At 46.4% G+C, this 13,744-nt stretch overlaps 1 protein-coding gene across 2 annotated transcripts; it reads right to left on the reverse strand.

The window, feature by feature from the left end:
• Nucleotides 1–2,797: 2,797 nt before the first annotated feature.
• TMEM220 (transmembrane protein 220) lies at nucleotides 2,798–12,935 on the reverse strand. 2 transcript variants are annotated; one of them, XM_032839876.1, is made up of 6 exons: nucleotides 12,842–12,935; nucleotides 12,180–12,209; nucleotides 8,281–8,341; nucleotides 6,259–6,382; nucleotides 4,869–4,928; nucleotides 2,798–3,324 (listed from the first exon to the last, which is right to left on the reverse strand). In XM_032839876.1, the coding sequence occupies exons 1-6, from the start codon at nucleotides 12,932–12,934 to the stop codon at nucleotides 3,189–3,191; spliced, it is 504 nt and encodes a 167-aa protein (XP_032695767.1). In that variant the 5' UTR covers nucleotide 12,935; the 3' UTR covers nucleotides 2,798–3,188. The 2 variants fall into 2 exon arrangements, with proteins under 2 accessions (XP_032695767.1, XP_032695768.1); XM_032839877.1 differs by lacking the exon at nucleotides 4,869–4,928.
• Nucleotides 12,936–13,744: the final 809 nt, after the last annotated feature.

Raw genomic sequence — 13,744 nt, forward strand, 5'->3', positions numbered from 1 at the left:
AACAGGGGTAAATGAATTTACTCTTGACTCCCTTTTTAAACAAATGGGGCACGTTAACTGGGTAGTCCTATGTGCTAAGGCTTATCTGTGGCAACACTTACTAGATAGCAAAGGGACTTTTGGAATGCAGAGAAGGTTTGATTCAGGGCCTAAAAACATCAGGAGAGGTGAAAGCAGTACTAGTCAGTGTCCGCGTGCCTGCCGAGTGCCCAGGCCCTGGGGGAACAGAGGTGTGTTCGTGTTCTCTGGCTGCTGTGGCAAATGACCACCACTTTGGTATTTTCAGACAGCCCTTACATGCTCTCTTACAATTCTGGAAGCCAGAAGTCCGAACGGTTTTCCCTGGGCTGAGCTCAAGGCGTGGTCCCCCCTTCAGGGCCTCCATGGCAGAATCTGCGTCCTAGCCGGCTTCCTGCATTCCATTCCTGGCCCAAGGGCCCTTCCTCCATCTTCAGACCAGCAAGGCAGCCTCTTTAAACCTCCGTCTGTGTCCGCCTGCATTTTATCAGAACCGTTGTGATTACTTCCAGGCTCATCTCCCCATCCCAAGATCTTTAACTTTATTGTATCTGCAAAGTCTGTTTTGTGATGCAAGTAACGGTCCTGGTTCTGGGGACCAGGGCCTGGATATCCTTGAGGGTCGTGATTCCGCCCACCAGAGAGGCGACTGTCACGTGCTCCCTGCAGTCACCGACCTTACCATCGATAGATCCCAAATGTGTAAAGAAGGGCCTGGAATGTGGAGAGGGTGGGGGGGGAGTTTAACGGGACTGATCATGACTTGAAGGAGGAGAAAAATGGTTCTGTCAGGCGGGCAGAATAGTGTGAGCAGAGGTCAAAGGGCATGTGAATTTAGGGGGGACAGCTACCTCTGAAGAATCACGGAAAGGGCCTGCGGTGGGGGCGAGAAGCAGGCCTGTGTGGTAAAGAGCCTTGAACGATGAGCCCACAGTTAGGACTGGGCTTGTCAGACAGCAAGGAGTCATCGTTTCTGCGGGCGAAGGTGTGATTAGATCTGTGTCGCAGGCCCAGCAGCAGATAAGGAGAGGCTGCGGAGAGGAGTGCCAGAGGGAAGAAGAGAGACGGTGGCAAGGCAGAGGCGTGGATAACAGAGACCTCGAGGTTACCAGAATTCAGCTGGGAGCTGGAGTGTGCAACAATCTGTGCAGCAGAGACTCCTTTCAGGAGGCAGTGCTTGCGACGTAGCAAAGGGATTGTGTAGAATAGAAACACAGAATTCATAGGGTGATTCCAGAGGTGCAGATGAAAGTATATTTTGAACATCCCCTTTTTCCTTTTTTAAAAATTGGAACATTTCTGTCTTTTAAGCACAGAATCACGCATTCCTTGGAGGATAGGTAGACCCTAGTAGAATTTGCAAGTGAATCCGTTTTTTTTTCACGGGTGATTTTAGTAGTTACATTAAAACAGATGTACAAACCGTATCATGGAAGCTAAATGTTCCCTGGAACACGGGGTCTTTTATCTGTACTTGACTGACCCTTAAAATAAATTTTACATTACTTGCTTTAATATCCACTAGATTTTTCTTTCCTTTTCCCTCATCGAAACCTTAATGGAGAACTTTGCCTGTCCAGTGGCCATTGTGTAAAACAAACAAAAACCTTACATACCTCCTTTAGCAAATGTTTATAGAATACTTAATATCGTATTAAAGGCTATAAAAATAGACAAATGGACTAACTTATTTCCACTCTCCCGATATATGGCTGGTAGTCATAGTTTTTGAGTGAAATATTTCCTAAATCTCATGGGATGGAATCTTGACTCCAGACGTGGATGCTAGCAGATGTAAAACAATCACCGTCCAACAAAAATATGACATGAGCCGCAGAAGTAATTTAAAAGCAGTCACATTTTATAAAGTAAATAGAAACATAACAATTTTAATGATATATTTTATATTAAAGTCAAATATATGAAAATACCATTTCAGCATGTAATCAACATCAGAATATTTTACATTTTTTGTACAATGTTGTTAAAATGCAGGATCTATTTTATACTTAATAAGCCATCCACTGATACTACATTCTCACTGGAAATACTTGATCTATACTGAGGTATAAAACTTGCAGTTAAAGAAGTAGATTCGCATGTCCAGTTCCAAACACACTTCAGTGTTCCAAACACATAAGTTTTCTAATAATTGAATTGACATGTTTTAAAATTAAAATGAAAAAAGGAAGATTTTACTTCCTCAACCTGGCCACATTTCAGGTGCTCAGTGCAACATGTTACGGTGATGTTATCACGTAATGTTCTCATGTCATATGTAAGCACCATAGTGATGTTTCCATGTTCTGTGTGGGAGTCTGCACCACTGTGACACTCCCATGTTTGTGTGTGTGTGTGTGTGTGTGTGTGTGCGCGCGCGCATCATGGTTGTGGTCCTGCCGGTTACGACTTTGGAGAGTACAGCTCCAACATGATCTTCTCCCCGGGGTTACCTTTGGCACTCATTTAAAAAAAAATCTGTATAGATTTCGGTCTTATTTTTCATTTACATTGTAGTTTATAGTCCCTCTTTCCTTTTGGTCCCAAATTCCTTTATTCTATCTACCCCCTCCTTTCTTTCTAAGACACGCTCGTTCATTTCCCATCCTCATTTAGTTCATGGCTTGGCTCTGGTCCCATATAGTGAGTTCAGTGCAGGGGTACAGCCCTTTCTTGAACCTCTGTGTCTCTCCTATCACCTAAACCCCGCTTTGCTCTGTTTTAATCAGTGGTTGCCCCTTATAAGCACTTGGTATTTTGGGAGTGCTCTCATATTCTCCAGTTTAATCCTTGCAACTGCACAAGTGAGTAGGAGATCTGGCATTAATCCTTTCTTACAGACAAAGACATCCACCAGGAGGTTCCCATATTTGCCCAAGTCATTTAGATAGTGATAAGCTGAGTTAGAATTTTTATTTCTGAAACTTTGTTCTGCCTTTTCTGCTACACTGACACAACTGAATGTCAGACCCCACCTCTTCCCAGTCCCACGCAATCCCCGTGCTGTGTCGCAGGCATCCTTGAAAAGTTCTTGGGAATTTTTTTTTAATCCCTTCTAATATTCACTCAAATTACCTGAAATAAACTCCTAGGAAATTGGCCCTTTACAACCATGTCTATAAACAATTGATTAACAATACTCATTTGAAGAGGAGAATTCTTGAGTTCATTTAAATTACTGTCTTGCAGTGAACTGGCCAGGAGGACCTCATCTCCTTGTTTATGTAGATGTAGATCCAAGAGATGAATGGGAGGAGAGCGATTACCATGGCAGTAGCTAACTGAATTCTTCCACCAACCGGATTCCTATAAAGACACACAGGAATTATTATCAATAAAAATCCATCCACGGAGCCACCCAGGCACCCCCAGGAGATCTTCATTCTTAGTGCAAATCTTTGTTGTTTGGATGTGTTGTAAATAGCTTTTCCCACTTGCATAATGATGTCTTTTGAGGAACTGAAGTCACTGATTGATTGGCCAGTGTCAAAATTGATCTTTTCCTAATGATTTCTGTGTCGTGTTTAAGAAAGCTTTTCCTCCTCAAGGTCTTGGAGATTTGGGGTTATCTTCTCTAAAAGCCTTCCCATTCTGCGTCTCACTTTAGAGTTCCTGGAACTGACGTTTATGAAAGTGAGCTAGGGAAGTTCGTCTGTGTGGGCTTCCGTCGATCCAGCCCTTGTTCGGAGGTCTGCCTTTCTTTGCTGTACCTGCCCTGTTTCCTCTGTCCTGAGTCAACGGTCTGCTTGTGTGTGGACCTGTTCCTAGAGTCTAGTCTTTTATTAGTTTATGCTTTTACCGGTTTATTTTTAAACCTTTTACAGGTTTATCCTTTCACTTACTCAGATCTTCTTTAATTTCTCCCACAATGTCTTGCAGTCTTATTTATAGAGATTTTACCCACTGCTAGGTTTACTCCTAGGGAGTTGATTTCTTGATGTTATTATCTCTGGTTAACTTTTTGTTTTTATCATTTTGTTACTTGTTGATAAAAATGCGGCTGGTTTCGGTACATTAACCCGGTGTGTGGAAATCGTGCTAAACTCACTCACTCTGTAACTTTTTAGACCCTGTTTGATTTTTTGGCATATGCAATCATGTCAGCCGTGGATAATGAACATGTTTCTTTTCCCGTTGTTGTGCCTCTTCTTTTTTTTTGCCTTATTGGACTGGCTACGATCCTAGCTAGAGCACTGTTGAGCAGAAGTGGCAGTGGGGCCTAACCCTTTCCTGATCCTGATCTCAGAAGGAAAGTTTTCAGCTGCTCACCACTGAGTCTCAAGCTTTGGTGCTTACACCATGTCCCAGGTTCAGTTCCTTTCTACACCTGCTAAGAGCTCTTATGAACAGATAATGAATCTTACCAAATGCTCTTTCTGAATAGATTGAGAAGATAGTTTATTTTTTCCTGTTAGTTTATTCCTGATAGTTTATTATTTTCTGTTAATGTGGTAGAAAACACTGATTGGTTTTTGAATGTTAAACTGTGTTCCTAGAATAAACCCCAACTTGGTGGTTGGGTTATATATTGCTGGATTTGATTCCCTAATGCTTTGTTTAGGATTTTTCAATCTGTAGTCATAAGTGAGACTGCCTCATAATTTCTTTGCTTTCCCTCCCCCTTTTAAAATGTTCCTGTCAAGTCTTGGTATCAAGATTATTCTGTTCTTATAACATGAATTATAAAGTGTTTCTTCTTTTTCTGTTCTCTGGAGGTGTTTGTTAAAGGTTGGCATTATTTTTCCCTTAAATATTAGGTATGATTTTCCAGTTAGGCTATCTTTGACTTGCCTGTCTGATCTGACCAACCTTGAAGACATCTGATTTTAGCTAATAAGTTGAAAGCTTACTTTGATGAACTGTGACATAGGCCCATCCATACTGTGATAATCAGCAGACCAAACAGCTCCCTGTAAAATGACACACATTTCAGATTTTTGAAGTAGCTATGAGTGAGATGCCTATCCTCCCATTCTCTCCATGACCACTAGCTTCTGCTGATTATTGGAAGACTTCCCTCAAGATACACAGTATCTACAGAATATTCTCAAGTCTGGCTATGACTCAAAAATTACCTTTTTTTCTCAGATACTTTAAAGGCTTATATGAAAATAAGTTTCATCTTATGAGACAGATGTGAACGCCATCCTTTTCCCCCAACTTCTAAGTGAACAACAACAAAAAACCAACAAAATGAAAACACAAATAAATCACTTATTTCAGGTCACTGGGAGGAGTATAATACAACCCAGAAAACTATCCCAGATTTATCAGGCATCAATTTTACATTGTTTTAGAGTGTTATCTGTTGGTCAGGATGAGCTCAGATCCATAAATAATGGAGCGCCTGCTGCAAAAGACTGGGTCACATCTTAGGGGAGAGGAATGATTTGTAAGATGAGTCAGGCTAATAATTTTGGGGTGGGTCTATGCTTCTAGAAGTGTGTGTTAAAAGCACACACCTTTTACACAGAGTAGAAAAGTCCTATTTGGCCCTGGTACCATTGTAACTTGTGGGCCTCAAGGTGGTGGAGGTAATTTAGCCCATTGGGTTGACGGTCCCGTGGGCAGACCCAACCTGATTTGCTCTCCAGTTTCCCAAGGATTAGGGCCTATAACAAAGTAACACTTCACCAGGGCTGATTACCTTCCACATCTCTAGATCTCAGTGTTAGCAGTAGGATGGGCAGGAAGGACAAGGGGCTATGCATGAGGCCAGGGAGTCAAAGATGGCAGGGAGCAAAGGAAGAGGTGATGAAATAGGAACACATGGCCTTGACAAAGGGAGGAGATGACATGGGACATAGCAGGGCAAGGCTGACAGAGGTGGACTTAACATACTGACCTCTGATTTGGCTGATCACACTTGTAGAGATTTTGGCCGGAACCACAACTAAATCAGAGTGCTGACAGAGCTTTCACCTCATGAGACTGGACCGAGTATTACTGTATGGTGTCCTTGCTCGTTCATTGTTAAGGGAGCCAAGGTCAACTGCCAGACAGTAATGTAACGTGCGTGCTGACTGCCTCTGACTGTGGTTGCAGAACGTGATACACGGTGCTGGGTGTGAACCCTGGTTCATTTCCTGCTTCTTCAGCTTATCAAGGAGGTAATACCTCCCCTGCTCCTTATGGTGTAGTTGGGGGAGCTGAGTCATCTTGGTGCGGATAAGGGGTTACAGAGGAATGGATTTCTCCCTTCTACCCCACCCCTTCCAAGGAGCAAAAGTCATGGCTCACCTGCCTTCTTCCTCATGCAAGATGCTCTGTTGGGAGTGAAGCCAGAGGTGGCCCGCCAAGCCGACAGCCCACGCGATACAAAAGAATATGTGTATTGCGGAGACACTCTTCCAAATAAAATTGCCTAAAAACAGAGATTCTGGAGCTGTTAATCCTGGAATCACATTCCAGAGAAAAACGATCTCTTTGTACCTGCTCTGCCATAGTCTGCTTTCAGGTAAACCTTCAGAAAAAGCTGGGGTGGCGTCTGGCTGTATCAGCAGAGCGTGTGACTCTTGATCTCTGGGTCATGAGTTCAAGCCCTATGCTGGGTGTGGAGCCTCCTTAAAAAAGAGCTAGGTTTCTTTAAGTTTTGTGTTGAGGGACATCACAGAGGTTAAAGCAGTAGCAATAAACCTAGGCGAACGTTTAGTGTTTTGGTTGCCCAACGTGTCCCCTTTCTGTGACGACTACCTTTTATTTTCTTCGGAGATCCACCCTTCCCATACACCCAGGCCATGTGTCCCAGACCTTTGAACCTTAGCTTGATCAGCCAATGCATTTCATTCCTGTAGCAAGCGTGATCTGGCTCCGAATGAGCAGATGACAGATCAGGGCCCACAGCTCAGTTCTGAGACTTTTGCTTAGCCATCTAGGGAGCAGGTTCTATCTTCTGTTGGATGGAGTGTCACAAAGACGTGAACTTGGGGCCGCCGGGCTACCATCTAGGGGCCCGGGGCTGAAGTCAGAGTGGCACATGACGGGCTGCGAGGTGCAGAGAAGTTCAAGTTCTGAGCCACCAGCCGCGTGTGAAGCCAGCACTGCTGACTTTCTCCCTCAAGTGTCCCAGTGCATCTCCTTTGTAGCTCACAGCCCGTTTGAGTTTTTTCCTTGCCTGCGACTAACGGAGCCCGAACTAAGCCCATGCATCCGGGGGACAGGAGTTTTCCCCACCCAGCTGGGAACCACTGGTCTTTCCTCTAAGGTCCTGAGAACTCTGACAGCCCCACCGGCCAGGGTGCTCTTTTCCTGACAGCGGAGAGTAACCCGTCAGGACTGACCGTCCCTAGTAACAAGGAAATATTACCACACAATGTAAAATGTACTTTTTTTGGTTATAAGATACCATTTTATGGTATAAAACTGTCCAACTTAAGGTTTGTTGAGAGCTTTTAGGGCTGTTAAAATCAAAGCCACTATGTTTCGCCCAGTGTTGAGGTAGGCAGCCTGTAGGTAGTACAAACCAGCTATTTTAAGCAATTTTTTTTTTAACGTGTATACCCACCTGGGATGGATGGATGGATGGAGATATATATATTTATTCCAGTGAGCAGGAAAATATGTGATAAAGCCTCTTCTAGCCGTTCATTTACGTTCAACAAGCATTAAGTACCTACCATCTTCCTAGCTGTATTTCAGCGAGGCTTGGGCAAAGATGGGCTAGACATGGACCCCCTTTTAAGAGGCTTACAGCCTCGCAGGGGAAACACACACAAAAGCATGCAGTAAATCACTCTATATACTATGACGGTACAGAGGGAGGTTAGGAGAGCAAAAGGGACGAATGAAAACCCTAGACATTTGTATGGACGTTATAAACCGCTTCCCTAAATAAGTAGCAGGCCATATATGAACGTATTGAATGGATTCAGAATAAGAAGGTAGTCCCTGGGAGTGGTACTGGACCCTGATGGCTACTGACTAGAGAGACACACGGTCTGTGCTCTGCTGCTGATTTTCCCTTAGCGTGAGAGATCAGCGTGGTGACTGGAGCCCCTCTCTCTCATGGGCGACACTGCAGAACCCCTGCTCCACTCCAGCACAAGTGATCTCGGGTTCTGAGCTGCTAAAAAGGCTGTCTTGGTGTGACAGGTCCTTGTGAAGTTTGCCTGAAGATGGGTGAGGGTGATCTAAATATAGAATTAGTCCCTATTGGTATCAGCAATGAGGAGACCTGGAGGGCCCTGTTTTTCTCCCGGGACTCTGTCCTTATTGTCAGAAATCGGATTTGCTCGGTGTCCGTGCAGAATCCAGGGTCCATACCCGTGACAAGAGGATTAAGTCCCACAAGCAGGCTCAGCAGCGCAGGTATCATGTACACCACCTATTAGCGAAGAGGAAGATGACAGGGGTTAGAAGTATGCCCGATCTGGGGGGTGTGCAGAGGGATCTAGGAAGCACAGAAAGGTGGTGAGACCCCAGACTCACTGACCGACAGTGTCTGCATTAGGCTAGATTGGGCTCTTCATTCTGGAACTGCCAACAAGCTGTTTTGGAGTTGGGAAGACGGGCCCTGTGGAGGCCATTTTCAAGCCTCATGCTTGGCAGATGGGCTCCAGCCAGACCTGCTATGGCGAGCGTGTTGTGGGTCGAGAGCAAACAGAGTAGGAGACGTGGTGGGTTTCCAAGAAATGCAGCCGCTTCACTGTATCCACGGTGACACGCACATCTGACGTCTTCCCTTATTTGGGAATTGTCAGAGCTGCACTCGTTAAGTGATTGGTTTTCACCCCAGCAACATGTCTGTCTGGATCCCGGGGAGAGAGGGCTTCTGGATTACAGACACTGTGTCCATCTTTCCTGCTCCATCCCTAATGAGGGCCAGGACTGACATTTGCTAAGTCTGGTCATCTCTCACAGGAAGGCGTTCATGCTACTGAGGGGTAAGACAAGGGCTTCCCAAAGTTCAGTGTGTATATGAATCGCCTGGAAACCTTGTTAAAATGTAGATCTGCAGTCAAATGCTCTTCCACTGAGCTGTACCCGCAAAATGTAGATCTGATTCTAGAGGTCTGGGGTATGGCCCAAATTCTGCTTTTCTAACAAGCTCCCAGGGGGCGCTGCTGCGGTTGTTCTGAGGGCCACAGCTGTAACAGGAAGGGGGTAGTTTTCTCCTAATGAGAACCTACATGACTAGCCACTGAGAAAGAGGAGGGAGAGAGAGAGAGAAGTTACACACACACCATACAACATTTAACTGTGCTCTCTATAAGAAAGGTTTGGCAGAGATTTTTAAAAGTGTGTACTCAAATGTATCAGATATCTGTCATTAACAGATTAAGGGATCTGAGACTTTCTTATATCTTTTGTTATAACCACATGAACACAATAACCCTTTGAACTAAACAGTGGTTTCTCACCGGAGTTGTGCCATGTTAATCCCTAAATGCTTTTCTCTATCTCAAATAAGATAAATTTTTTTTGAGGACCAAGAGACTGAAAATAATGGTTTCTAGTATATAAGGTAAAATAATACACAGCATACTCAATAATGAACTCAGTAGAACCCACTTATAATGATCTTTTATTTTCATGTTGGTGTATTTTTTTTAAACCCAGAGTATCATTTTACAATATTTCATTCACTATATAGTTCTTGAGTACAATGGCATTTGTTTTGTTGTTGTTTTATTTGTAAAGATTTTGTTTTAATTTTTAAGATTTTATTTGTGAGAGAGAGAGCAAGTGTGAGAGAGGGTGTGCACAAGCAGGGGGAATGACAGGCAGTGTGGACAAGGGACAAGCAGGTTCCCTGCTGAGCAAGGAGCCTGATGGGGGGATCGATCCCAGGATCCTGGGTTCATGACGTGAGGGCCTAAGGCAGACGCTTAACTGACTAAGCCACTAGGCATCCCAAGACTTTATTAAGTCATCTCTACACCCAACCTGGGGCTCAGACTCACACCCTGAGATCAAGAGTCACAGGCTCTACCCACTGAGGCAGGCAGGCACTCCCGCCATGGCATTCATTCTTAATGTCTCTCTCCTTTGTCCACTTGCCATTATAAAACTGAAAAAGCCAATATTTTTTCCCAGTGTCTTCAGCTAGGGGTGATCATGCTCCAGCCATGAAATGTAAGAAGTCTTACAGGGGCAAGGCTGATACTCAGAACATTTTAATAGCCAATATGCAGACACTGACCAAGCAGGATGGGTCCTAGACCATAAACCATATTGGTATGCACACACTGTCTGAAGGGCTTTTTGGGTAACATTTCCTCCCTGATAAAAGGGGAGAAAGCTCAGGAGGAAAAACTGTTTTGCTCCTGTCTTGTTCCTTCCTACTTGGGATGCTCTTGTCTGGGCATGATGTATGGAGCTGCGGCAGCCATTCTGTAGACATGAGGGGATATATCACTCATACACTGGAGGTGGCAGAGAAGAAACCCAGGAAGCCCAAGTCTTTGACGATGTTGTCAGCATTAAGCAGCTGTCTCTGGACTTTTTGTTAAGTGAGATACTCTATTCTAACCTGATGCTAGTCAGATTTTCTGTTATTTGCTCCCATATGCATCCTGATTACAGGCATCCTTCATGAGCAAGATGGAAGTAGGGGACATGAAAATGAGTCAGGCATGGCTCAAGTCCCCAAGCCCTGTTACATTCTACTGGCTCATCTGTGCATGCTTTCATTCAAGAGTCAATACAAAAGGGCTGTCCTAGGGAGGGTCAGTGTTAGGTTGCCTGAGGACCACCAAGAAGAAGTGGTCCCTGTTCTCCCAGGAGCTGGCGTGTGCAGAACCAAATCGAATACACAGCAGAATGTGTTAGCATTAAAAAGTTCAAAGGAAGGACGGTTGGAACCTATGGTACAGAGGTAGAGGGATTTTTTTGAGGGACAGAGCATTTGAGACAGACTTCAAAGTGTGGGTATGACATACAGGAATTCTAGGGGCAAGACACAGTATTATAGGTAGATTGGGCTTCCAAGACCATTCTGGAAAGAAGCAGCTCCAAGAATTAGGAAGCTACTACAGGAGTCCATGTGGGAGGTGACAGAGGGTTAAACTGGCAAGGAGGGAGGATGTCTGTGGGGACACAGTGTCTATTATTATTCATGCTGTGACACCTGAGCATGGAGTGGGAGGTCAAATACACGCATACCTCACAGATAAGTAGCTAGACCTAGACTGGGTTTTGCTGGATTGCTTTGTTCTTCATTTTATTCCTTAAAAGGATCTCTAAGGTGGTGATAAGAAACTGAGAGATGTTAGAGATACCTGTGGTCTGGAGCAAGGATGACCCTGGGGATGATTCTGCTGTTGACAGAAATGACTGAGTCAGGAGGAGGTGGCGATTTAGGAGGGAAAGATGCTGTAGGACCTTGGCGTGTTCGAGAAGTCAGTGTTGGAAATTCAACATTAAGCTGGGTATTGGAGACTTGTCTGCAGTGAAATAATATTTGGAACTCAGGATATAGACCAGAGTGCTGAGGAATGGGCAATTTGATTCAGTGCAAGGGCATGTGAGTCCAGACAAGAAGCAATGTCACATTGAGTTCTACTGCACTAAAAACACTGACCAGAACTTTACATTACAGATCCAAATGCTTTCATTTGTTGCTAATCTGTATAGCCAATATTATTCCAAAGCCGAAAATCATCTCATTGGTGATACTGCACAGTCTTATGTATCTGTTTTGAAAGAAACCAGACAAAATCCACACATTTCAGAAAATGTGTGGAATGATCTCCCTCTTCTCCAAATAACTCAACCAAGAACATTGGTTAAATGTAATCTGTAGATTTTATGGGCTTTAATTACTTTTTATAAACATAACACTGAATTACAAGAACCGCACACCCTAAGCCTGCCATTTTTATGGTCGAACGTTTGTTGGAGTTTCTGGGTAGAAACTCATGAGGAAGGGCTCAGTTGGCCTTGGGAGGTCTACTGTGTATCTTCAGAAAAGTGTCCTTGGTTGGCCCATTTTTATTCAAAGGGAGTACTGCTGAAAGGCCCCTAATGTCTCTGGAAAGTTCTGAATGCTCACACTCCTTACCTTACCCACCACTCTGATTCCTCTCCCCTGATATTTTAGGGAAATGACCTGGTTTCTAAGTTCTTATGTACATAAGGCAGGGAGGCGGAACAAATAGAGAAAACCGTGTTTTGTGTCGTTCCGCGTTTCCTGGAAACGTTGGAAAGCAGCTTATACTCACCATCCACAGTTCTGCATCGGGATCATTGACCTGGAATGCCAAAACATGCGGCATTAGCAGTCATTCTGTGGTCCTGCCCTCCCTTTGACCTGCTCTGGGATCCACCGCAGTGATGTTTTGTGCCAGACGCTGCACTAGGCAGCGAGGGTACAAAATGGGACTAAGACCTAGTCTGGCAGGTCGCAGCGGTTGAGGGGGCTCTGGCTGAGCACACACACGACGGTGCACAGAACCGCACAGGCTGACCGGAGTACAGTAAGGGCCTCCAGTCTTAAGGAACAAGGACAGCTCCTACAAAGGGGGTCCCAGAGCAGACCGGAGAGGGTCCGGGCGCCACAGCGGGTTCTGTCTGCTTCTTGCCTTCGCCGGGAACCACGCTGGGTCCCCAACCCAGGCTCCTCTGACTCCCAGCACGTGTTATCACAGAGGGGTCGGGCTGTCACGTGGACATGCCTGCCTCTCGGCGGGGGAGGGGGCGGGTGGGGGCGGGGGGGGTGCCCGGGGCGTAACCCCCAATCTCCGTCCTCGGTGTACACGGCCCGCCCCGTTAGTCTACACCGCGCACCAGGCCGGGGGCGGAGCTCTTAGTCCCGCGTCCTGCAGAGCCCGCGGAGCCCCTCGCCCGCCTCCCGCCTCCCGCCTCCCGGGGCCGGGGCGCTGACCTGCACCAAAGCCGCCAGCGCGAAGAACACGGCCATGAGCCAGTTGCAGGCCCGCCACAGGACCGGGGCCCAGCGGCCCGTGGTAGGCGCCATGGGCTCCCCCAGCTCCGGGTGGAACTTGGCGCGGGGCGTGGCGTCGGCGCAGAGCCGGGCGTGGGGGCGGGGACAGGGCGTGGCGATGGCTTGGAGGCGAGTGGATTGGGCGGGACAAGGCGCTGAGCGGGGCGTGGCGTAGGGGGCGGGTGCCTGGGCGGGGACTGGGCCCACCCGCAGAGCTCTTTGCTTCCCCTGGGACCTACCTGTCCTGCGCGGGTTTCTCTGGTCCCTAGGTCCTGAGTGGCCGCTGGCTGCCGCTCGCCGGGTAAGGAGATGGCACTACTAGAGCCTTACTAGTTCTACCATTAGGTTCTCCCCAAAATGTGAGGAAGGAAGGCGTGGTGTCCCCATTTCACAGATGAGGGAAGCGGGTCCCAGAGCGATTGGATGACTTGGCCAAGATCGCAGTGCAGCAGAGGCGCAGAGAACCTGGCTCCGCGGGCCCCAAACAGACCAGATCTGGTCACTGCTCCACTGTCAAACTCCGAAGGCAGGGAGAGGAGTGGTGGGGAAACAAAAAAGGAATTTATTTCAGGGAGGCGGACACCATGGAAGACCGCAGACGGCTGCTCAAAGACTGTCTCCAGAGTGCTGAAAATACTTCCAAATTTACATGAGGAAAATGAGGGACAGGGATGCGTGTGTGAGCTCTGCTGGCCGTGCAGGTGGGCGTGCAGGTCGGGTGGGTCATTGTCTTGGGGTCAGTCTTGGGCGGGGTCTTGCAGGCTGCCGGAAATCCTTACTGTTGGAAGAGTTGGTCCGCTTCCCATCAGGAGTGCTTTGCCCGCAGGGTCTTTTGCCCCAGTT

This window comes from Lontra canadensis, unplaced genomic scaffold (assembly GCF_010015895.1).
Source record: "Lontra canadensis isolate GAN:19392208 unplaced genomic scaffold, GSC_riverotter_1.0 scaffold110, whole genome shotgun sequence".
Classification (NCBI taxonomy): domain Eukaryota; kingdom Metazoa; phylum Chordata; class Mammalia; order Carnivora; family Mustelidae; genus Lontra; species Lontra canadensis.

Coding starts and splice junctions, on each gene's coding strand:
- TMEM220 (XM_032839876.1), bottom strand. CDS start 12,934: ATGGCGCCTACCACGGGCCGCTGGGCCCCGGTCCTGTGGCGGGCCTGC. Junction 12,210..12,841: donor CGCTGGCGGCTTTGGTGCAG/GTCAGCGCCCCG, acceptor TTGGCATTCCAG/GTCAATGATCCCGATGCAGA. Junction 6,383..8,280: donor ACTTAATCCTCTTGTCACGG/GTATGGACCCTG, acceptor CTCTGTTTTTAG/GCAATTTTATTTGGAAGAGT.